This window comes from Rhinoraja longicauda, chromosome 19 (genome assembly GCF_053455715.1).
Source record: "Rhinoraja longicauda isolate Sanriku21f chromosome 19, sRhiLon1.1, whole genome shotgun sequence".
Classification (NCBI taxonomy): Eukaryota; Metazoa; Chordata; class Chondrichthyes; order Rajiformes; family Arhynchobatidae; genus Rhinoraja; species Rhinoraja longicauda.
Window position 1 is genome coordinate 16,473,620 of NC_135971.1, and position 25,499 is coordinate 16,499,118.

Sequence of the window (25,499 nt, forward strand, 5' to 3'; positions counted from 1 at the left end):
CTTTCACTGTTTTTCATTCACCTCCATTTTTATTTTTATTCTCCGCACATGTTGGGTGCCAGCTTCTGCATTAGAAATGTAGTATTAGAAGCAATGGCCCTGTCAGTGCTGCACAGGCATGCAATGCAAGGTTGACCCGCCCTCCCTCAAACCTGGTCGTACGCGATCAATAGAAAATAGGTGCAGGAGGAGGCCATTTGGCCCTTCGAGCCATTCATTGTGATCATGGCTGATCATCCACAAACAGTAACCCGTGCCTGCCTTCTCCCCATATCCTTTGATTCCGCTAGCCCCTAGAGCTCTATCCAACTCTCCCTTAAATTCATCCAGTGAATCGGCCTCCACTGCCCTCTGTGGCAGAGAATTCCACAAATTCACAACTCTCTGGGTGAAAATGTTTTTTCTCACCTCAGTTTTCAATGGCCTCCCCTTTATTCTGAGACTGTGGCCCCTGGTTCTGGACTCCCCCAACGTTGGGAACATTTTTCCTGGCCTGTCCTGTCCTTTTATACTTTTATACGTTTCAATAAGATCCCCTCTCATCCTTCTAAATTCCAGTGAATTCCGGTCTGCAGATGAAACGATTGAGACTCACAAGGGCAAAAGGTGAGTTGGCTATTCCTGAGCATTTCAAAGATACAGAGGCAATTTTATCCCCCCCCCCCGCCCGCCTCCTGAAGAATGCCCCGAGTCGATAACCCCGCCTATTCATTTCCTCCCAAGATGCTGCCTGACCCGCTGAGTTACTCCAGCTTTTTATGTCCATCTTCGGTTTAAACCAACATCTGCGCTTCTTTCCTGCACATTTCACCTGCAGTTCCTTTCTCCACTCCACCCATCATTTGCCAGGCTTTGTCCAACCCCAACCTCTCTTTCCCATTTTTCTCCCCTCTTCTACAATCCGTTTGTAGAGGGGTCCCGACCCCAAACGTCGCCTGTTCATTTCCCTCCTCAGATGCTGCCTGACTCCTTGAGTTCCTCCGGCACTTTGTGCCTTGCTCAAGATTCCAGCATCTGCAGTTTCTTATATCTACACGAGACAATTAATCTACCAATCAGTGTAGAAAGGAACTGCAGATGCTGATTTACACCGAAGATAGACACAAAGTGCTGGAGTAACTCAGCGGGTCAGGCAGCATCTCTAGAGAAAACAGAATGGGCGACGTTTCTTCAGACTGCCATCTCCCAACCTACCTATCTACCAACCTGCACGTCATTGGGATGTGGGACGAAACCGGAGCACCCGGAGAAAACCCACGCGGTCACAGGGAGAACGTGCAAACTCCACACACACAGAGAACCGGAGGTGTGGATCGAACCTGGATCACTGAGTGTAAGAGGCAGCGGCTGTAGTCTGTGACCATTCTAACAGCTAGTTACCCAGTAGCGTCAATGGATTGGATGGGAATTACACACAAACCTAAAAGATAGGCACGAAAAGCTGGAGAAACTCAGCGGGTCAGACAGCATCTTTGGAGAAAAGGCATAGGTGACGTTTCGGGCCAAGAACCGTCTTCAGACCGAGAGTCGGGGGGAAAGGGAAACGAGAGTTATAGACGGTGATATAGAGATGTAGAACAAACGAATGAAAGGAATGCAAAAATAGTAACGATGTTAAAAGAAACAGGCCCCCCGCTGAGTTACTCCAGCTTTTAGTGTCTATCTTTGGCTTGAACCAGCATCTGCAGTCGCTTCTTGCACATAAACCTGTCTATTTGCGGTTGGGAGAGGATCGGACTCCTTGACCCTGGCGTTAATACAACGTACCTGCCTGCGCAGTGCAAATTCAAGAGCTCCATCGAATGGCATTACACACCAGCATTAAAATCAGAGAGTCATAGAGTCATACAGCGTGCAAACAGGCCCTTCTGCCCAACCTGCCAACAGGAAGGATATTCTTGCTATTGAGGGCGTGCAGCATAGGTTTACTAAGTTAATTCCCGGAATGGCGGGACTGTCATATGTTGAAAGACTGGAGCGACTAGGCTTGTATACACTGGAATTTAGAAGGATGAGAGGGCATCTTATCGAAACGTATAAGATTATTAAGGGGTTGGACACGTTAGAGGCAGGAAAGATGTTCCCAATGTTGGGGGAGTCCAGAACCAGGGGCCACAGTTTAAGAATAAGGGGTAGGCCATTTAGAAGTGAGATGTAGGATAGTGGGTGTAGGATAGTGTTAATGTACGGGGATCGCTGGGCGGCACGGACTTGGAGGGCCGAAAAGGCCTGTTTCCGGCTGTATATATATGATATGATATGATGATGATGAGGAAAACTTTTTCAGTCAGAGAGTTGTGAATCTGTGGAATCCTCTGCCTCAGAAGGCAGTGGAGGCCAATTCTCTGAATGCATTCAAGAGAGAGCTAGATAGAGCTCTTAAGGATAGCGGAGTCAGGGGGTATGGGGAGAAGGCAGGAACGGGGTACTGATTGAGAATTAACCTACAAACCTGCACATCTTTGGAGTGTGGGAGGAAACCGAAGATCTCGGAGAAAACCCACGCAGGGAGAACGTACAAACCTCAGTACAGACGGCGCCCGTAGTTGGGATCGAACCCGGGTCTCCGGCGCTGCATTCGCTGTAAGGCAGCAACTCTACCGCTGCGCCACCGTGACCGCCCTAGTCCCAGCTGCCCGCGACTGGCCCATATCTCTCATCTCCCAACCCACTACAAATAAAAACATTCCACATTCACCAAACACATCCGACCATCACTGATCCAAATCGACAGGACTGGGGCTCACGGTGTCGACCACCCCGTGGTGAGCCCTGTCAACAGACCTCATCAGTCAGGCGAAAGACAACAAACAGAGACAGCAGAAGCAGAAGCAGCTTCATAACTTCTGCTGCCTCAAACGCAAGAAGAAGAAGAAGAATATACAGGGCTCAGAAAGTAAACTGGAGGCTACAAACCTTTAGAAAATGCCCTCTTGGATTAATGTGTCATTCGTGGAAGATGATTATATTTTAAAAACTGTTTAAACACTGTTGCAATTGTCAGCAACACAAGACGCTGAACGAAAACATATTTGACCGGATGCATTCCGATCTAAAAAATGCTGTTTCAGCAGACCGCTTGATTCAAACTAACATTTTATATTTTTACAATTTAACAATTTTCATCACAGTGTTTGTGCTGTCCATTTTTAGGTCTGAAAAGGGGTCCCAACCCGAAACGTCACCTTTTAGACTTTGGAGATAGAAACATAGAAAATAGGTGCAGGAGGTGGCCATTTGGCCCTTCGAGCCAGCACCGCCATTCATTGTGATCATGGCTGATCATCCACAATCAGTAACCCGTGCCTGCCTTCTCCCCATATCCCTTGATTCCACTAGCCCCTAGAGCTCTATCTAACTATTAAATTCATCCAGTGAATTGGCCTCCACTGCCTTCTGTGGCAGAGAATTCCACAAATTCACAACAAACTCTCTTAAACGGCCTCCCCTTTATTCTTAGACTGTATGGTCCCTGGTTCTGGACTCCCCCAACATTGGGAACATTGTTCCTGCATCGAGCTTGTCCAGTCCTTTTATAATTTTATACGTTTCTATCAGATGCCCTCTCATCCTTCTAAATTCCAGTGAATTCCAGTCTGCAGATGAAACGAGTTAGACTCACAAGGGCGAAAGATGAGTCAGCTATTCCTCAGCATTTCAAAGATACAGGGGCAATTTTATTCCAGTGAATACAAGCTCAGTCTTTCCAATCATTCCTCATATGACAGTCCCGCCATCCCTTGGATTAACCTCGTGAACCTACGCTGCACTGCCTCAATAGCAAGGATGTCCTTCCTCAAATTACGAGACCAAAACTGCACACAATATTCCAGATGTGGTCTCACCAGGGCCCTATACAATGTGGAAACAGGCCCTGCGGCCCACCGAGTCCACGCAGACCAACGATCACGAGTGTAGCTACACTAACCTACACACACTCGGGACAAATTTTGCAACTTACTGCAGCTGATTAATATTAATAATAATAATAATAATAATAATAATAATAATAATAATAATAATAATAATAATAATATGCCTTTATTGTCATTGTACACAAGGTACAACGAAATTAGAAGTGCTACAGCTGATAACAGTGCGACAGTGCAAAGACAATTGCACAGACATACGAACCAACACAACAAATGCCAGTATCAAATAAAAACCGATTTAAAAACCTAATAAATAATGAATGGGTTAAACACTTAAAATTCTTAAAAGAAAGTTTCTTTTTTTTAAATGATAGTAGTCGAGTCATGTGCTTCCTTCCGTTCACTGTTCTTATTGCCCAGGGAAAGAAACTGTTTTTGAGTCGATTTGTCCTGGCCCTTAGGCTCCTATAGCGCCTCCCAGAGGGCAGGAGAACAAACAATTCGTGTCCTGGATGAGTGCTGTCCTTGATTATGACTCTGGCCCTGTTCAGACAGCGCGAGCTGGTGATGTTCTTCAAAGAGGGTAGTGGACAGCTGATGATTTTCTCTGCTGTCCTGATGACCTTTTGGAAGGCCTTCTGGTCTGCAGCCGAGCAGCCAGCATACCACACAGTAGTGCAGTATGCCAGTACGCTCTCGATGGTGGAGCGGTAGAAGGTCACCAGCAGATTCTCCTTCAGTCTGTTTTTCCGGAGTAATCTTAAGAAGTGCAGTCTCTGCTGTGACTTTTTCACTACCGTCTTGGTATTTGCAGTCCAGGAGAGGTCTTGGGAGATGGTGGTCCCCAGGAACTTGAAGGTGGAGACCCTCTCCACTTCCTCCCCATTTATATGAAGTGGGGTGGGAGCCGCTCTTTGTTTCCTTAAGTCCAGCACCATTTCTTTTGTCTTGCTAGTGTTTAGTGCTAGATTATTTGCCTCGCACCATCCGGACAGAGCACAGACCTCGTCTCTGTACGCAGACTCATCCCCTCCAGTGATCAGACCGACCACAGTTGTGTCGTCTGCAAATTTGATGATTGAATTGGAGGGGTGGATAGAAGTGCAGTCGGTGTATACAGAGCATAGAGGAGGGGGCTCAGCACACAGCCCTGCGGGGAGCCAATGCTAAGTGTAAATGGTGGAGGAGCTGTGGGGGCCGATCTTAACAGATTGTGGGCGGTTTGTGAGGAAGTCTCTTATCCAGGCGCAGATGGATGGGGAGAAACCCAGGTTATTGTACAGCTTGTCCACTAGTATGCCTGGGATGATCGTATTGAACGCCGAGCTGTAGTCTATGAAGAGCATTCTTACATAGGTCCCCGGGCGCTCCAGGTGGCTCAGTGCAGTGTAGAGGGCTGTATTGATGGCGTCTTCTGTAGATCTGTTTGCTCGATAGGCAAACTGATGAGGGTCAATGCTGGGAGGAAGGATGGCGTTGATGTGTTGTGCCACAAGCTTCTCAAAACATTTCATCACAACCGATGTGAGGGCTATTGGTCTGTAGTCATTTAGACTACTGACAGCAGGTTTTTTGGGGACAGGGATAATAGTAGCCGATTTTAAGCAGGATGGGACGGTGGCTTGTGTCAGGGAGATGTTAAAGATCTTTGTAAGGACCTCTGAAAGCTGGTCAGCACAAGCTTTCAGCACTTTACCAAGTACTCCATCAGGTCCTGCTGCTTTATTTGGATCCACCATCTTTAGTACACGTCTCACTTGGTGTTCCTGTAAGGTGAGCGTGTTAGGTGTGATAGATGGTGGGGGCAGGATGGCTGTGTGTGGCACTGCAGTCTCAAAACCTACAAACCTGTAGGAAGTGTGAATCTTTGGAGTGTGGGAGGAAACTGGAGCACCCGGAGAAAACTCACATGGTCACGGGGAGAATGTACAAACTCCGTACAGACAGCACCCGTAGTCAGGATTGAACCTGGGTCTCTGGAGCTGTGAGGCAGCAACTCTACCGCTGCACCACCGTGCTGCTCATTGTGTCACCGTGTGTATCCATGTGCTCCAGAGATGGTGTGTGACCCGCTGAGTTATTCACAAATTCATAAGTTATAGGAGCAGAATTAGGCCATTCGGCCCACCGAGTCCACTCCGCCATTCAATCTTGGCTGATCTCTGCCTCCTAATCCCATTTTCTTGCCTTCTCCCCATAACCCTTTACACCCGTTCTAAACAAGAATTTGTCTATCTCTGCCTTAAAAATATCCACTGACTTGGCCTCCACAGCCCTCTGTGGGAATGAGTTCCACAGATTAACTACCCTCTGATTAAAGAGGTTCCTCCTCACCTCCTTTCTAAAGGAGCGCCCTTTAATTCTGAGGCTCTGACCTCTGGTCCTGGACTCTCCCACCAGTGGAAACATCCTCTCCACATCCACAATATCTATACCTATAAACCAGCATCAGCAGGACCCTGTTGCTACATTTTTACTGCTGCTTTAAGCTAATGTGACATTGTCCGTTTACATTGTTTTACAGAACCCAAGTCCAGAGGGTGACGTGAAGAGGGAAAAAAGACAGGGCATTTGGAGGATAAATGTTAGTTTACTTTGGAGGGGATCTTATCTTACAAAATATAAAATTCGTAAGGGATTGGACAAGCTAGATGCAGGAAAAAATGTTCTCCATGTTGGGGGAGTTCAGAACCAGGGGTCGCAGTTTAAGTATAAGGGGGGAGGCCACTTAGGACTGAGACGAGGAAAAACCTTTTCGCCCAGAGAGTTATGAATCTGTGGAATTCTCTGCCACAGAAGGCAGTGGAGGCCGATTCACTGGATGTTTTCAGGAGACAGTTGGATATAGCTCTTAGGGCTAACGGAAGCAAGGGATATGGGAAGAAAGCAGGAACGGGGTACTAATTTTAGATGATCAGCCATAATCATATGGAATGGCGGCGCTGGCTCGAAGGGCCGAGTTAACCTAATCCTGCACCTATTTTTCTACTTTTTCTAGTTAATTATTGTCACGTGTAGCGAGGTACAGTGAAAAGGGAAAGTGAGAGGGGAAAGGTTTAATAGGAACCTGAGGGGTAACGTTTTTTACGTAAAGGGTGGTGGGTGTCGGACCGAGCTCTGGCAAAGGTATTTGAGGCAGAAGACAGGCAGAAAATGCTGGCGTAACTCAGCGGGACAGGCAGCATCTCTGGAAAGAAGCAAGGGGTGATGTTTTGGCTTGAGACACTTCTTCAGACTACTTTTGTCACATTTAAGAGACATTTGGACAGGTACATGGACAGGGCAGGTTTAGTGGGATATGGGTAGGGTTGCCAACTGTCCCGTATTAGCCGGGACATCCTGTAGATTGGGCTAAATTGGTTTCTCCGGTATTGGACTGCCCTTGTCCCATATTAGGCCTGGGGGCCGCTGTAGGCCCGGGGGCTGCTATAGGCCCCGATAGTGTAGGCTAACGGAGTGTGTTCACAGAACAGAGGTTGAGTAGCAACCCGCCTCCCGGCCTGGGCGGCCGCCATTGGTGGAGCGGGAGCACTTGGCCACTGGCTGGGTGAGGTCACGTGGGGTGCGGGCAGTGACGTCACCTTTTGTCCCTTATTTGGGAGTTAGAAAGTTGGCAACCCTAGATATGGGCCAAGCGTGGGCAGATGGGACTGGTGTAGATGTTGGTCGGCATGGGCAAACTAGGCCGAAGGGCCTGTTTCCACGCTGTAAGACTCTATTGCAAGACTCTATCAGTGAATTGTGGATGCAGCCCAAGCCATCACACAAACCAACCACCCTTCTATTGACTCCTTTTCTACCTCACGCTGCCTCGCCATGCCAGCAGCAAGATCAAGGACCAGTCTCACCCCGGTCACTCCCTCTGCTCTCCTCTCCCATCAGACAAAAGGTACAGAAGTGTGAAAACGCACACCTCCAGATTAAGGGACAGTTTCTTCCCAGCTGTTATCAGGTAACTGAATCATCCTGCAAGAACTAGAGAGCAGTGCTGAACTACTATCTACCTCATTGGTGACCCTCAGACTATCTTTGATCGGACTTTACTGGCTTTTCACTGTACCTCGGTACACGTGACACTAAACTCTAAATACACTCCATACTAAACTAAAACAGGTGTCACCTGCAATGGCTGCCTCGTCAATGTCTCGTCCTTTTCCTTCTTTGTTGTTTTTCTAGTATGTGTTAAATGTACACCGATCAGCCAAAACATTATGACCTGATGAGCCAAAACATTACGACCACCTGCCTAAAATGCTGTTGGTCCTCCGTGTGCAGCCCCATATGCAGCAGGGTGCGATGCACTGTGTATTGTGACACATTCCTCCCGTGACCACCATTAAAATTTTCTGTGACTTGTGCCACAGTAGACCTTCTGTCGGTTCGGACCAGACGGGATAGCCTTCATTGTCCTCATGCATCGATGAGCCTTGGGCGCCCAACACCCTATCTGTCGCTGGTTTGTGGGTTTTGCCCTCCTCGGACCACTGTCGGTAGGTACTCACCACTGCTGACTGGGAGCACCCCACAAGCCTTGCCGTTTCACAGATGCTCTGACCCAGTCGTCTGGCCATAACAATTTGGCCCTTGTCAAAGTCGCTCAGGTCTTTACTCCTGCCCATTTCTCCTGCATCCAACACGTCAACTTCGAGAACTGACCGTTCACTTGCTGCCTAATATATCCCACCCCTTGACAGGTGCCATTGTAACAAGATAATCAATGTTATTCACTTCGCCTGTCAGTGGTCATAATGCTTTGGCTGATTGGTGTATGTTTTAGTGTTCTTTAGCTTGTTTTATGTGGGAGGTGGGGGGGGTTGGGGGAAACTTTTTCTTAATCTCTTATCTCGACGGAGATGCGACGTTTTCCGTATCGTATCTCCGTCCGCACTGCGGTCCAACATTGTGGAGCTGGCGGCCTCTGCTGGGGACCGACTTCAGGGAGCTCCAACTGCGGGAGCCTGCGGACTTAACATCGTGGAACTGGCAATCCCTTTGCCAGGGATCGAGCTCGGAAGCTCCAACCGCGGGCGCCTGCGGACGCAACATCGCAGAGCTCGCGGTCCCAGGCTAGGGACCGACTTCGGGAGCTCCAAGCCACAGGAGCTTCGACCGCCCCGACGCGGGAGCTTCGATCGCCCCAACTGCGGATGGTTCGACTGCCCCGACCGCGAAGAATATAAATTTAGAAGGAAGAAAATTGGACTTTTCTGCCCTCGATCGTAGTGGGGAATGTGGGACACCGCTGCAGTGAATGTTTATGTTAACTTTTATGTAGTTGTCAAGTCAAGTCAATTTTATTTGTATAGCACATTTAAAAACAACCCACGTTGACCAAAGTGCTGTACATCTGATTAGGTACTAAGGAAAAAAATGAAACATACAGTAGCATGCAAACAGTTCACAGCGCCTCCTCAATGAGCCTCAAACGCTAGGGAGTAGAAATAGGTTTTGAGCCTGGACTTAAAGGAGTCGATGGAGGGGGCAGTTCTGATGGGGAGAGGGATGCTGTTCCATAGTCTAGGAGCTGCAACCGCAAAAGCGCGGTCACCCCTGAGCTTAAAGCCTAGACCGCGGGTGTGTGTGTGTGTGTGTGTCTTGTTTCTTTTTTTTAGTACGGCTGGGTAACCTCAATTGGTACAAACGACAATAAACTGACCTTAGAACCTTGAAACCATAGTAAACTACAGAAGAGTGGGAGACAAGTCCTTGTTGCCCATTCCTTTGGCCACCATGGACCACTTGGTCAAAAGCATCACGTGCCTTATACACCACGTGACCGATTCCAAGCGCCGGGCGCGGGCTTCAATGGCGGTTGGCCGTTGCGCGCCTCAGCAGTTCCGGGCTGGAATAAGAGCCCTACAGCAAGAAATCAAGCTGAAGCAAACCAGGAGAAGGCGAATAGAAGTGCAAAGCTGCGAATGAGGGAGGAAAGGTGGAGCATTGCGGCGCCAAACGATGACTAAAACGCGAAAAACCCCTCGTTAGTTTTGAATACACCAATCACGCCGCTCGTTACACTCGAACGCCGCAACCTTCCGCGACCGCCGCTGCGATTGGCGCCGCGCGTCTGATGGACGGGCGTCGCGTCCATTCGGCGTCTGGGGAGGGCGGGACACGGCGGAGGGCGGCGGCTATTGCGCATGCTCGCAGCGGGAGAGGCGGGATGTTGGGGACGGACCAATCGGAAGCGGGTGGGTCGCGTGCTGGATGGGGGCGCTGGCCAACCGCAGGCGGGGATCACGCGCCTGCGCAATGGGGAGGAGCCGGAGGGTTTAAAGAGGCTTGCGGGGGGGGCGGGGCTCCGGCAGTCGGAGCGGCCGCGGCAGCTGCGCCATGGAGGAGACACAGCTCCTGTGGGACCCCGACCAGCGGGATCCCCGCGGCCGCCTCAGGATCCTCACGGGCAGCCTGAAGGCCGAGTCTGGTGAGTGAGGGGCCGCTGCACTGATCACCCACAGCGAGAGTGTGGCCTATTGCCATATGCCCCAGACAGAGCAATGCAACTCCTACTTGCACAACAGAACATTGTACTCTGCAATCACTATAATAAACGAAAAATATAATAAATGTGTGTATGCATATATTATATACATGTATGTGCTTGTGTGTATATATATATGTGTGTGCATATATACATGTGTATGTGTATATGTATATGCGTATATATATATATATATATATATGTGTGTATGTATATATCTATATATATGCATATATATATATCGATGTATATATGTATGTATATATGCATATATATATATATGTATGTATATATGCATATATATATATAGATGTATATATGTGTATATATATGCATGTATATAAGAAAATAACTGCAGATGCTGGTACAAATCGAAGGTATTTATTCACAAAATGCTGGAGTAACTCAGCAGGTCAGGCAGCATCTCAGGAGAGAAGGAATGGGTGACGTTTCGGGTCGAAACCCTTCTTCAGACCGAAGAATGCGTGTATATATCCCATGCTGGAATATCTCAGCATGGATACCTTCGATTTGTACTCCAGCATTTTGTGACACTTTTGATTTGTACCAGCATCTGCAGTTATTTTCCTATATATATATATATATATATATACACGCACACACGTGTGTGTGTATATGTCTATGTATAAGGCCATAAGTGATAGGAGCAGAATTAGGCCATTTGCCCATCAAGTCACCTCCGCCATTCAATCAGGGCTGATCTCTCCCATCCTAACCCCATTCTCCTGCCTTCTCCCCATAACCTCTGACACCCGTAATATTCAAGAATCTATCTCTGCCTTAAAAAATATCCACTGACTTGGCCTCCACGGCCTTCTGTGGCAAAGAATTCTACAGATTCACCACCCTCTTGACTAATTTTCTCTGAAACCTGCTCCTTTGGCCTCCAAATAATCTCCTTCACTCTTACAGAGTGGTCTTTTCTAGACGGCTGATCTATCTCTCTCTCCTAACCCCATTCTCCTGCCTTCTCTGACCCCTGACATCCATACTAATCAAGAATCAATCTCTGCTTTAAAAATATTCCAATGATATACATGCACACGTACGTGCGTATATATATACATATATGTGTATATTTTATATATATATATATGTCAGATATATATATGTCAGATATATATGTGTAGGAAGGAACTGCAGATGCTGGGAACTACAGGTGAAGGAGTAGGTGACATTTTGGGTCGACTCTGAAGAAAGGTCTCGACCCGAAACATCAATCCAGAGATGCTGCCTGTCCTGCTGAGTTACTCCAGCATTTTGTGTCTACCATATGTATATGCGTGTATATAAATATACACATAAAAACAGTTTTTTTTCCACGAGTAGTAGTTCTACCTAATAACCAAAGTCTAGTCTCTTTTTTGCTCTGGTTTATTTTCACTCACATGTTTAGACCGTAATGTTGTATCCTTATTGTTTTGATGTGTTTATGCTTTATTCTTAATTGTTAACTGTATGTTTGTGTTGTCATTTGTGAGCGGAGCACCAAGGCACATTCCTTGTATATGCACATACTTGGCCAATAAACGTATTCATTCATATATATGTACATGTGTATATGCATATATACACATATATAAATACACACACACACACAAATATATATATATGTATTCCAGCCATCTCAAAATATATGCTAGCATTACATTTGCATTCAACTGGAAAATTTAACTTTTTGGTAATCCTGCATCAACACACCCAAGTTCCTTAGCACCTCCGATTTCTGAATTTCTAACAACCTCAAGGTGCTCTCAATGGGTGTCTCTTGCTTGTGAAACCATAGTCCAGCATTTCCCAGGATCTTGGGAAAGCATTAGATTTGTGACCAACAGTTAACAAGGTGCTTGTACATGTGCACCCATGCAACTCTCTCTTCTCCCCTCTCCCATCGGGCAAAAGGCACAGAAGTGTGAAAACACTGAGCTCCAGATTCAGGGACAGCTTCTTCCCAGCTGTTATCAGGCAACTGAATCATTCTACCACAACCAGAGAGCAGTCCTGAACTACTATCTACCTCATGATGACCCTCGGACTATCCTTGTTCGGACTTTACTGGCTTTACCTTGCAGTAACCGTGATTCCCTTATCATGTATCTATACGTGGCCCGATTGTAATCATGTATTGTCTTTCTGCTGCCTGGTTAGCACGTAACCAAAGCTCGTCACTGTACCCCGGTTCACGTGACAATAAACTAGACTGATGTGCGTCCACAAATGAATCTGGCGCAGCGGCAGAGTTGCTGCCTTACAGTGAATGCAGCTCCGGAGACCCGGGTTCAATCCAGACTACAGGTGCTGTCTGTACGGAGTTTGCACGTTCTTCCCGTGACCTGCGTGGGTTTTCTCTGAGATCTTCGGTTTCCTCCCACACTCCAAAGAGTTTTGTAGAGCCTAGTACAGGTTTGTAATGTAAAAATTGTTCCTAGTGGGTGTAGGATAGTGTTAATGTGCGGGGATCGCTGGTCGGTATGGACCCGGTGGGCCGAAAGGGCCTGTTTCCGCGCTGTATCCCTAAACTAAAGCTGTTTCAATTTTGTTCCCTTAGCTCTTGTCGAATTTATGGTGTTCGAAGGTCTTAATGTGATCGGTCGTGATGAGAACTGCCACATTCAGATCCCAGTGCAGTCTGTGTCCAGGCGGCACGCGGTGATCGAGGTCGAAGGAGAATCTCACGTGATCCGCGACTGCGACAGCCTCAACAGCACCTGGCGGAAGAAGGTCTTCCTCAAGCCGCACGTCCGCTACGACATCAGCGACGGCGACCTCTTCCTGTTCGGGGACGTGGCCTGCCAGTACCACGTGCTGCCGCCCGCCGCGCAAGACTCCGACTCCGGCTCCGAGACCGGCTCGGAGTCCGTGCTCACCCAGGCCAGGGTGCGCGCGGGGGCCGAGCGCCCGGAGGAGGGGGCGGAGAGCGGCCCGATCGCCGAGGAGGGGAACAGCGACGCGGAGTTGACCGGCGACTCCATGGTGGTCTCGCCCACCCCGTCGCACCAGCGCAGGCTGCCGGCCCGGGTCACCCAGCCCGACGCCTACGTGAAGGAGTCTGAGGACGACGACACGCCCTGGAAGGGCTCCCGTAAGCAGACTTGCCGCCTTCCTTCATTAACCCGTGAAATGATTGCCGTTCACCTGATGCAGAAACACGGAACTGCAGATGCCGGTTTACAAAAAAAAATGCTGGAGCGACGCAGTGGGTCAGGCAGCGTCTCTGGAGAACAGCGATCGGTGATGTGTACGGGGGGAACTGCATCGAAACATAGAAAATAGGTGCAGGAGAAGGCCATTCGGCCCTTCGAGCCTGTACGCACCGCCATTCAATATGATCATGGCTGATCATCCGACTCAGTATCCCGTACCTGCCTTCTCTCCATACCCCCTGATCCCTTTAGCCACAAGGGCCACATCTAACTCCCTCTTAAATATAGCCAATGAACTGGCCTCAACTACCTTCTGTGGCAGAGAATTCCACAGATTCACCACTCTGTGTGAAAAAAAACGTTCTCATCTCGGTCCTAAAAGACTTCCCCCTTATCCTTAAACTGTGACCCCTTGTTCTGGACTTCCCCAACATCGGGAACAATCTTCCTGCATCTAGCCTGTCCAACCCCTTAAGAATTTTGTAAGTTTCTACAAGATCCCCCCTCAATCTTCTAAATTCCAGCGAGTACAAGCCAAGTCTATCCAGTCTTTCTTCATATGAAAGTCCTGCCATCCCAGGAATCAATCTGATTGCTGAAGATAGACACACAATGCTGGAGTAGCTCAGCGGGACAGGCAGCATCTCTGGAGAGATAGAATGCGTGATGGTTCAGGTTGAGACGCTTTGACGAACCCGAAATGTCGTCTATCCCACTGAGCTACTCCAGCATTTTGTGTCCATTTTATGGACAGGTGGTTTTGGGTCAGGACCCTTCTTCGTCCAACCCGAAATATCATCTATCCATGTTCTCCAGAGATGCTACCTGACCTGACTTGCTGTCTCCGACTACATTTTATCTCTGTACCGCCCACTCCCCTGAAATCATTCCGAAGAAGGGCCTCGACCTGAAACGTCACCCATTCCTTCTCTCCAGAGATGCGGCCTGTCCCGCCGAGTTACTCCGGCATTTTGCGTCAAGCTACCTGACCCGCTGACTTATTCCAACTCTGCACTTTGTGTCCTTTTTTGCTATTCATCCAACTTGCTCTTCGAAGTCCCATTTTGAAGTCTACGTTTCTGATACTTTTCATAAAGCAAATGTTGCTTCCATCTGAGAACTGCCCCTGCCAAACCGAGAGACTGAAGGGTCTTGACCCGAAACATCACCTATTCCTTTTCTCCAGAGACGCTGCCTGACCCGTTGAGTTACTCCAGAATGTTGAGTCTATCCTCGCTCGGAAGCCCTAAAGTTCATACAAGCCAGCAAAGTATCAATTAGCTAAACACTTTAATTCTCCTTCCCATTCCCACACTGACCTTTCTGTCCTCGGTCTCCTCCATTGTCAGAGTGAGGCTAAACGCAAATTGGAGGAACAGCATCTCATCTTTCACTTGGGCATCTTACCAGCCCAGCGGTATGAATATTGATTTCTCTAACTGCAAGTAACCCCGGCATTCCCTCTTCCTCTATCCCTCCCCCACCCAAGTTGCCACAGCTTCTCGTTTTCACCCTTCAAACAGCTAACAATGGCCTGTTTCCTTTACCATCGTTGCTTTTTTGCTCTTCGTTACTTAATTGTTCTTTATCTCTCTACATCATCGTCTATTTTTCTCGCTTCCCTTTTCCCTAAGTCTGAAGAAGGGTCTCGACTCGAAATGTCACCCATTCCTTCTCTCCAGAGCTAGTGCCTGTCCTGCTGAGTTACTCCAGCTTTTTGTGTCTATCTTCGGTTTAAACTAGCACCTGCAGTTCCTTTCTACACAAGTTTCAATTAAAGTTGAGTTGTGTGTTGCAAGGAAGTAAATTTGTTTTATTTAGACTAGTTTAGTGATGCAGCATGGAAACAGGTCTTTCTGCCCACCGAGTCCGCACCGACCAGCGAGACCCAAACATTAACACTATCCTACACACACTAGGGACAATTTACAATTGTACCAAGCCAATTACCATGCCTTACAGTGCTGACAGCACCAGAGACCCGGGTTCGATCCTGACTATGGGTGCTGTCTGTACGGAGTTTGCACGTTCTCCCCGTGACCGTGTAGGTTGTCAGCGGGTGCTCCGGTTTCCCCCCACCCACCAAGACGTACAGGTTGTGTAAGAAAATAACTGCAGATGCTGGTACAAATCGAAGATATTTATTTCACAAAATGCTGGAGTAACTCAGCAGGTCAGGCAGCATCTCAGGAGAGAAGGAATAGGTGACGTTTTGGATCGAGACCCTTCTTCAGACTGAAGCCCATGACAGAAAGGTCAGACTGGGAGTGGGAGGGGGAGTTGAAGTGCTCAGCCACCGGGAGATCAGGTTGGTTAAGGCGGACTGAACGAAGGTGTTGAGCGAAACGATCGCCGAGCCTGCCTTTGGTCTCGCCGATGTAGAGACGTTGACATCTGGAAGTTGCTGCCTTACAGAGTTGCAGCTCCAAGGACCTTGGTTCAATCCTAGCTACAGGTGCTTGTCTGTACGGAGTTTGTATGTTCTCCCCGTGACCTGCATGGGTTTTCTCCGAGAACTTTGGTTGCCTCCCACACTCCAAAGACCGACAGGTTTGTAGGTTAATTGGCTTGGTATAAATGTTTTTTTAAAAATTGCCCCTCGTGTGTGGTAGTGTTCGTGTGCGGGGATCGCTGGTCGGTGCGAACTCGGTGGGCCGAAGAGCCTGTTTCCGCGCTGTATCTCTAAAGTAAATTCAACCTGAAATGTTACTTTAGTTTAAAGTATTGAGCTTCCACTACTTGGTTACTTGTTTGCAGATTGTACAAGCATGACGATGAGAATCTGCCTTCCTTTTGTTATTTCCAGGATCTCTCTTTGTCCGATCTTGCCAAGGTCCAAGCACGTCAGTGTATCAAACTCCTTCAGGGAACATTGTCCCCGAGAGGTAGGTAATGCATGGAATATTCTGGGGTTGTGGGAATGGAAAGAGGAATCATTGGAGATGATTTCTACGTGAGATGGGAAGATATATAAGAAAATAACTGCAGATGCTGGTACAAATCGAAGGTATTTATTCACAAAATGCTGGAGTAACTCAGCAGGTCGGGCAGCATCTCGGGAGAGAAGTCTGAAGAAGGGTTTCGACCCGAAACGTCACCCATTCCTTCTCTCCTGAGATGCTGCCCGACCTGCTGAGTTATTCCAGCATTTTGTGAATAAATACCTTCCGTGAGATGGGAAGAAATGGGTGACATAGTGGCGCTGCGGCAGACTTGTTGCCTTACAGTCCAAAGACGTACAGGTATGTAGGTTAATTGACTGGGTAAATGTAAAAAAAATTGTCCCTAGTGTGTGTCCCTAGATAGTGTTAATGTGCGGGGATCGCTGGGCGGCGCGGACTCGGTGGGCCGAAGGGCCTGCTTTCGCGCTGTTTCTCTAAATCTAAAAAAGCACCAGAGACCCGATCCTGATTACGGGTGCTTGTCTGTACGGAGTTTGTACGTTCCCCCGTGACCTGCGTGAGTTTTCGCCGGGTGCTCCGGTTTCCTCCCACACTCCGAAGACGTACATGTTGTCGGTTAGTTGGCTTGCTCAAATTGTAGATTATCCCTAGTGTGTGGGATAGTGCGTGGGGTGAACGCTGGTCGCCACGGACTTGGCAGGCCGAAGGGCCTGCTTCCACACTGTATCTCTAAAGTCTAAATGGGGTAATTCAAAGCGATGGAAGGTAGTTTGGAGATGCAGCATGAAAACGGACCCCATGGTTTATGGAGTCCAGGCCAACCATCGACCAGGGCAATTTACAGATAACAAGACATAGAAACATAGAAAATAGGTGCAGGAGTAGGCCATTCGGCCCTTCGAGCCTGCACCGCCATTCAACAACATCAACAACAACATCAACAAAACTTTATTGTCACTCGGCACAACACCGAATGAAAAAACGTTCTCATCTCATCTCATGGCTGATCATCCAACTCAGTATCCTGTACCTGCCTTCTCTCCATACCCCCTGATCCCTTTAGCCACAAGGGCCACATCTAACTCCCTCTTAAATATAGCCAATGAACTGGCCTCAACTACCTTCTGCGGCAGAGAATTCCACAGATTCACCACTCTCTGTGAAAAAAAACTTTCTCATCTCGGTCCTAAAAGAGTTCCCCCTTATCCTTAAACTGTGACCCCTTGTTCTGGACTTCCCCAACATCGGGAACAATGTTCCTGCATTTAGCCTGTCCAACCCCTTAAGAATTTTGTAAGTTTCTATAAGATCCCCCCATAATCTTCTAAATTCCAGCGAGTACAAGCCGAGTCTATCCAGTCTTTCTTCATATGAAAGTCCTGCCATCCCAGGAATCAATCTGGTGAACCTTCTCTGTACTCCCTCTAAGGCAAGAATGTCTTCCCTCAGATTAGGAGACCAAAACTGTATGCAATACTCCAGGTGTGACAATAGACAATAGACAATAGACAATAGGTGCAGGAGTAGGCCATTCAGCCCTTCGAGCCAGCACCGCCATTCAATGCGATCATGGCTGATCACTCTCAATCAGTACCCAATGCCCTGTACAACTGCAGCAGAACCTCCCTGCTCGTATACTCAAATCCCCTCGCTATGAATGCCAACATACCATTCGCTTTCTTCACTGCAAGACAAAGCAAGACAAAACATGCACGTCCTTGGGATGTGGGAGGAAGCTGGAGCACCCGGAGGAAACCCACGCGATCACACGGAGAGTGTGCAAACACTCCACAGGCAACTCCTCAGGTTGAGGGTGGAACCTGGGGTCTCTGGCACTGTGAGGCAGCAGCTCTCCACTGTGCTGCTGGAGGAGTTAAGTATTTAAGATCTTTTGGAGGTGCCGCAAGCAAAGTGGGCCGAAAGGACTCCTCCAATCCGTAAGTGTAGGAAGTAACGCAGATGTGGTTTACACCAAAGATAGACACGAAATGCTGGCGTAACTCAGCGGGACAGGCAACATGTCTGGAGAGAAGGAATGGGTGACGTTTTGGGTCGAGACACTTTCACTGTTGGAAAGGAGATTCACCAGGACGTTTCCGGGGTTTATGATCCCGTCCATTTCTTTCATCGTTTTGAATGACCCCATTTAGACTTTAGAGATACAGAGTGGAAACAGGCCCTTCGGCCCACCGAGTCCACGCCGACCAGCGATCACCCCATACACTAATCTCCTTATCGTTCATTCTGGAGGAGGGTCCCGAACCGAAACGTCGCCCGTCCCTTCTCTCCAGAGATGCCGCCCGTCTAGCTGAGTTACTCCAGCATTTTGTGTGTCTACCTCCGATCTGTTACAACGGCCTGATTTATCACCGAGAGCGATTTCAAGCACTAACTTTCTTGCAGCGACGATGAAGCGGAAAACGTGACTCGATCCACCGCTGAGCCGACGCAGTTGCATTATGACAGTGACACGGACTTGGAGGCCGATCAACATCCTGGTGAAGCATCGGCGGGGCAGAGCACCGAGCAGACGGCCAACGGCCTCGACCCACGTCCTGAGCCCGCGGCCGCGGTGACCGGCGCCGCCGCGCTCGGCGACTTAAGTGCCGGCGGAGAAACGGCCGCCAGTGAAGCAGGCGACGGGGTCGGCCAGGAAAATGGCCATCTCTCTTCACAGCCGCCTGTTGCGACGCCAACTGCAGGTGCCCAACCTCACTTCAGTTTCAGTTTGGCTTATTGCCACGTGTACCGAGGTACAAGTGAAAAGCTTTTGAGGCGTGCTAACCAGTCAGCGGAAAGACAACGCAGGCGCTCCCCAGCTTACGATGGGGTTCGGTTCCGAGTAACCCATCGGAAACCGAAAATATTGTACGTCGAAATGCATTGAATACGCGCGATCGCGTGGCCGGAAGCGAGCGGCGGCTGGCTACGGGTCACTGGCGTTTGCACCATCGCAAAGTCGTACTATCGCAAGTCGAAGCATCGTCAGCCGGGGAGCCACTGTACATAATTACAATCAAGCATTTACATGGTAAGGGAATAACGTTTAGTGCAAGGTAAAACCAATAAACTCCAGTCAAAGATAGTCTGAGGGTCACCCAGCATTCATTGTAAGAGGTACTAAATGCCACTTTGCTGCTGTTTTCTAATCTCTATACTAGATGTCGGGCAGTGGTGCAGTGGGTAGAACCGCTGCCTCGCTGCCCCAGAGACCCGGGTCCGATCCTGACCTCGGGTGCTATCTGTGTGGAGTTTGCACGTTCTCCCTGTGACCGTGTGGGTGCGCCTGCTTCATATAAACATAGAAAATAGGTGCAGGAGGAGCCCATTTGGCCCTTCGAGGCAGCACCGCCATTCATTGTGATCATGGCTGATCATCCACAATCAGTAACCCGTGCCTGCCTTCTCCCCACATCCCTTGATTCCACTAGCCCCTAGAGCTCTATCTAACACTCTTTTAAATTCATCCAGTGAATCGGCCTCCACTGCCCTCTGTGGCAGAGAATTCCACAAATTCACAACTCTGGGTGAAAAAGTTTTTTCTCACCTCAGTTTTAAATGGCCTCCCCTTTATTCTTAGACTGTGTGTGGCCCCTGGTTCTGGACTCTCCTAACATTGGGAACATTTTTCCTGCATCGAGCTTGTCCAGTCCTTTCAAAATTTTACACGTCTCTACAAGATCCCCTCTCATCCTTCTAAACTCCAGCGAATACAAGCCCAGTCTTTCCCATCTTTCCTCATATGACAGTCCTAGGGATTAACCTCGTGAACCTACGCTGCACTGCCTCAATAGAAAGGGTGTCCTTCCTCAAATTAGGAATCCAAAACTGCACATAATACTCCAGATGTGGTCTCACCAGGGCCCTGTACAACTGCAGAAGGACCTCTTTACTCCTGTACTCAAATCCTCCCGCTTTCCAATGGCATGCGTGTTTGCAGGTGAATTGGCCTCTGTAAAACTGGCCCCTGTGTGTGTGAAGTAAATGTGAAAGTGGGCCAACATAGAACTAGTGTGGGTGGGCGATCGATGGTCGGCATGGTGGGCCGAAGGGCCTATATCCATGTTGCATCTGTAAACTAAACCTTTAAGAAGAAACGTGTGTTGAGCGTTGAAGGAGGGAGGGAGGAAGGAAGAGTTATTGAGCATTCGGGCGGTCACGGCGGCGGTAGAGTTGTTGCCTTACAGCGAATGCAGCGCCGGAGACCCGGGTTCCATCCCGACTACCGGTGCTGTCTGTAGGGAATTTGTACGTTCTCCCTGCGTGTGGGTCTTCTCCGAGATCTTCGGTTTCCTCCCACACTCCAAAGACTTACAGGTTTGTAGGTTAATTGGCATGGTAAACGTAAAAATTGTCCCGAGTATGTGGAGGGGATCGCTGGTCAATAGACAATAGACAATAGGTTCAGGAGTGGGTCATTCGGCCCTTCGAGCCAGCACCGTCCTTCAATGTGATCATGGCTGATCATTCTCAATCAGTACCCCGTTCCTGCTTACTCCCCATACCCCCTGATTCCGCTATCCTTAAGAGCTCTATCTAGCTCTCTCTTGAATGTATTCAGAGAATTGGCCTCCACTGCCCTCTGAGGCAGAGAATTCCACAGATTCACAACTCTCTGACTAAAAAGGTTTTTCCTCATCTCTGTTCTAAATGGCCTACCCCTTATTCTTAAACTGTGGCCCCTGGTTCTGGACTCCCCCAACATTGGGAACATGTTTCCTGCCTCTAACGTGTCCAACCCCTTAATAATCTTAAGGGTGGGCCGAAGGACTTGTTTCCACGCTGTATCTCCAAACTAAACTGAACATTCGGTCTGGTAAAGAAAAGGTGGGTAGAGTGGTCTGCTGTGATTCACTGGCAGCAGTGTTGGCAGTCTGTCACGATTTTGCTTTATATCTTGAAGCAGATACGAGCGACTTATATGCTCTGGAACCAACTCAGTGCTTCACACTGACAGTATCAAGCTCGCAAGATGAAACGCTGCTGGAGGAGAACTGTACAACACCTGGTTAGTGCTTTCCCATCATTGTTTTTCCAGGGAAAAAAACCTGCAGATGCTGGTTTAAATCGAAGGTAGACACAAAATGCTGGAGTAACTCAGCGGGTCACCCTCTGACTAAAGAAATTCCTCCTCATCTCTTTCCTGCATGAAGTTCATTTAGTTTTGAGGCTACGTCCTCCAGTCCTGGACTCTCCCACTAGTGGAAACATCCTCTCCTCATCCACTCTATCCGAGCCTTTCACTATTCGGTACGTTTCAATGAGGTCCCCTCTCAGTGAATGGAAGGGGCCATGAATCAAAACCAAGATTATACAAATCTTGGTCACAAAGTTTAGTTTAGGTTCGACTCACAGCGCGGAAACCAGCCCCTTCGGCCCACCGATTCTGTGCCGACCAGTGTAGTCAAGATCGTAGGAAAGAAACTGCAGATGCTGGTTTAAATCGAAGGTAGCCACAAAATGCTGGAGTAACTCAGCGGGTCAGGCAGCATCTCGGGAGAGAAGGAATGGGTGATGTTTCGGGTCGAGACCCTTCTTCAGACTTCTTACCTTCTCTCCCGAGATGCTGCCTGACCCGCTGAGTTACTCCAGCATTTTGTGTCTACCTTCGATTTAAACCAGCATCTGCAGTTTTTTTCCTACACATTTGGCCGCTCCACTGCGAAATCTCCTCAAGGTATGTCAACTTTGAAGAAGTTCTCCTCTCTCCGACGAGAGTACAGCGACATCCTCTCTCACTGCTTCAGATAGCCCCTGCTTTCCCTCTCTATCCCCTCCACCTTCCCAGCTCTCCCGCAACTCTTCCTGTCTCCGACCACACTCTATCTTTGCCTCCCCCTGCCCTGAAGTCAGTCTGAAGAAGGGTCTCGACGCGAAACGTCACCCATTCCTTCTCTCCCGAGATGCTGCCTGACCCACCCGCTGAGTTACTCCAGCTTTTTGTGTCGACTGTGTTTTTCTAGCTGTTCTGTGATTATCCTTTCTAAACAAAAAGTGCTGACGTTTGGACCTTTACTGGTGTTGTCCACAGGTGACCCTTGCACCACACGCAGCCCGGAGGAAGATGCCGCGAGGACCTTCAACCCTCAGTCTCCCGTTTTTACCAAAGAGCCGTCTCAAAGTAAGATTTAAATTGTGTTCCCACAGCTGAGTTTGTGGCTTTCACCTGAAAAGCGCTTTCAGGCGAAGGCTCCAGCCTGTTGCGTTAATTCTCACGCTGTGCAGAAGGCACGGTGGCACAGCGGTAGAGTTGCTGCCTTACAGCGCTTTCAGCGTGGAGACTCATGTTCAATCCTGACTACGGGTGCTGTCTGTATGGACTTTGTACTTTCTCCCCGTGACCTGCGTGGGTTTTCTCCGAGATCTTCGGTTTCCTCCCACACTCCAAAGACGCACAGGTTTGTAGGTTAATTGGCTTGGTGTAAATGAGTGTGGGAGGAAACCCACGCAGGTCACGGGGAGAACCCACGCAGGTCACGGGGAGAACGTACAAACTCCGTACAGACGGCGCCCGTAGTCAGGATCGAACCTGAGTCTCCGGCGCTGCATTCGCTGTAAGGCAGCAACTCCAAAGACGTACAGGTATGTAGGTTAATTGGCTGGGCAAATGTAACAAAAAAAATTGTCCCTAGTGTCTGTAGGATAGTGTTAATGTGCGGGGATCGCTGGGTGGCGTGGACCCGTTGGGCCGAAGGGCCTGTTTCCGCGCTGTATCTCTAAATCTAAAAATCTACCGCTGCGCCACCATGCCGCCACACGCAGTCTTCGGTTTCCTCCCACACGCCAAAGACGTACAGGTTTGTAGGTTAATTGGCTTGGTATAAATGTAAAAAATTGTCATATTTGTGTGTAGGGCAGTGTCAATATGCGGGGATCGCTGGTCGGCGTGGACTCGGTGGGCTGAAGGGCCTGTTTCCGCGTTGTATCTCGAAACTAAACAGACACAAAAAGCCAAAGTAACTCAGTGGGTCAGGCAGCATCTCTGGGGAAAAGGAATAGGTGACGTTTCGGGTCGGGACCCTTCTTCAGACTGAGGGTCAGGGGAAAGGGGAACAAGAGATATAGGCGGCACTTAGGACAAACGAATGAAAGATATGCAAATAGCAACGATAATCAAGGAAAATTGGAGTCCAGAATGGTCCATTGATGCACAAACCATTGGTATCATTGTAAATTGTTCCTTGTGTGTGCAGGGAATCGCTGGTCAACACGGACTCGGTGGGTCGAAGGGCCTGTTTCCGTGCTGTATCTCTAAACTGAACTGAACTGCATGTTTTTAGCTTCAAAGTCGTCTTGTTGAGTCTCATTTTGTCTGTAACTCATTTTCACCTAGCCCACAGCGAACAATGGCCTGTTCCCTTTATCATCGTTACTTTTTTGCATACCTCTCAGTCAATAGGCAATAGGTGCAGGAGTAGGCCATTCGGCTCTTCGAGCCGCCAGCAGCACCATTCAATGTGATCATGGCTGATCATTCTCAATCTGTACCCCGTTCCTGCCTTCTCCCCACACCCCCTGACTCCGCTATCCTTAAGAGCTCTATCTAGCTCTCTCTTGAATGCATTCAGAGAATTGGCCTCCACTGCCCTCTGAGGCAGAAAATTCCACAGATTTACAACTCTCTTAAAAAGTTTTTCCTCATCTCGGTTCTAAATGGCCTACCCCTTATTCTTAAACTGTGGCCCCTGGTTCTGGACTCCCCCAACATTGGGAACATGTTTCCTGCCTCTAACGTGTCCAACCCCTTAATAATCTTATATGTTTCAATAAGATCCGCTCTCATCCTTCTAAATTCCAGTGTATACAAGCGTAGTCGCTCCAGTCTTTCAATATATGACAGTCCCGCCATTCCGGGAATTAACCTAGTAAACCTACGCTGCACGCCCTCAATAGCAAGAATATCCTTCCTCAAATTTGGAGACCAAAACTGCACACAGTACTCCAGGTAACTCCAGTCATTTGTTCTGCATCTCTCTACCGCCTATATCTCTCGTTTCCCTTTCCCCTGTCTCTCAGTCTGAAGAAGGGTCCCTCTGTGATTCCTCCTGCTCTCCGACCATGTTTTAAGCCAGACGATCTTTCATTCAATTGTTCTATGTACCTTCTATATCATGTTTCCCTCTCCCGTGACTCTGTCTGAAGAAGGTTCCCGACCCGAAACGTCACCCATTCCTTCTCTCCAGGGATGCTGTCTGGCCCGCTGAGTTACTCCAGCTTTTTGTGTCTGTCTTCGGTTTAAATCAGCATCTGCAGTTCCTTCCTACACAGGTATATGTTTTTGACAGGTTTGGTTTGGGCATCAATGGACCATTCTGGACTCCAATTTTCCTTGATTATCGTTGCTCTTTACATATCTTTCGTTCGTTTGTTGTAAGTGCCGTCTATATCTCCTGTTCCCCTTTCCGCGACTCTGTCGGAAGAAGAGTCCCGACCCGAAACGTCACCTATTTCTTTTCCCCAGAGATGCTGCCGGACCCGCTAAGTTACTTTGGCTTTTTGTGTCTGTTTAGTTTCGAGATACAACGTGGAAACAAGCCCTTCAGCTCACCGAGTCCATGCCGACCAGCGATCCCCGCATATCGACACTGCCCTATACACGAATGTGACAATTTTTTACATTTATACCAAGCCAATTAACCTACAAACCTGTACGTCTTTGGTGTGTGGGAGGAGACCGAAGACCGCGTGTGGCGGCACGGTAGCGCGGCGGTAGAGTTGCTACCTTACAGCGAATGTAGCGCCGGAGACTCAGGTTCGATCCTGACTACCAGCGCCGTCTGTACGGAGTTTGTACGTTCTCCCCGTGACCTGCGTGTGTTTTCTCCGAGATCTTCGGTTTCTTCCCACGCTCCAAAGACGTACAGGTATGTAGGTTAATTGGCTGGGCAAATGTAAAAAAAATTGTCCCTAGGGGTGTAGGATAGTGTTAGTGTGCGGGGATCGCTGGGCGGCGCGGACCCGGTGGGCCAAAGGGCCTGTTTCTGCGCTGTATCTCTACAACTAAAAAAAATTCTAAAATCTCCGGGAAAACCCACGCAGGTCACGGGGAGAACGTACAAACTCCGTACAGACGGCGCCC

The 25,499-nt window shown here is 48.7% G+C and overlaps 1 protein-coding gene across 4 annotated transcripts in view; it reads left to right on the forward strand.

Annotated features, from left to right (window-relative positions):
* Positions 1-10,186: 10,186 nt before the first annotated feature.
* LOC144602708 (uncharacterized) overlaps positions 10,187-25,499 on the forward strand; it is a 42,037-nt gene continuing 26,724 nt past the window's right edge. For 3 of the 4 annotated variants that reach the window (XM_078415840.1, XM_078415842.1, XM_078415844.1), the window contains exons 1-6: positions 10,187-10,296; positions 12,923-13,456; positions 16,324-16,402; positions 18,824-19,122; positions 21,324-21,428; positions 22,452-22,541. In XM_078415840.1, coding sequence (XP_078271966.1) covers positions 10,206-10,296; positions 12,923-13,456; positions 16,324-16,402; positions 18,824-19,122; positions 21,324-21,428; positions 22,452-22,541 — 1,198 coding nt within the window. In that variant the 5' untranslated portion in view covers positions 10,187-10,205. The remainder of the gene's footprint in view (positions 10,297-12,922; positions 13,457-16,323; positions 16,403-18,823; positions 19,123-21,323; positions 21,429-22,451; positions 22,542-25,499) is intronic. The other variant, XM_078415841.1, reaches the window with a different exon arrangement.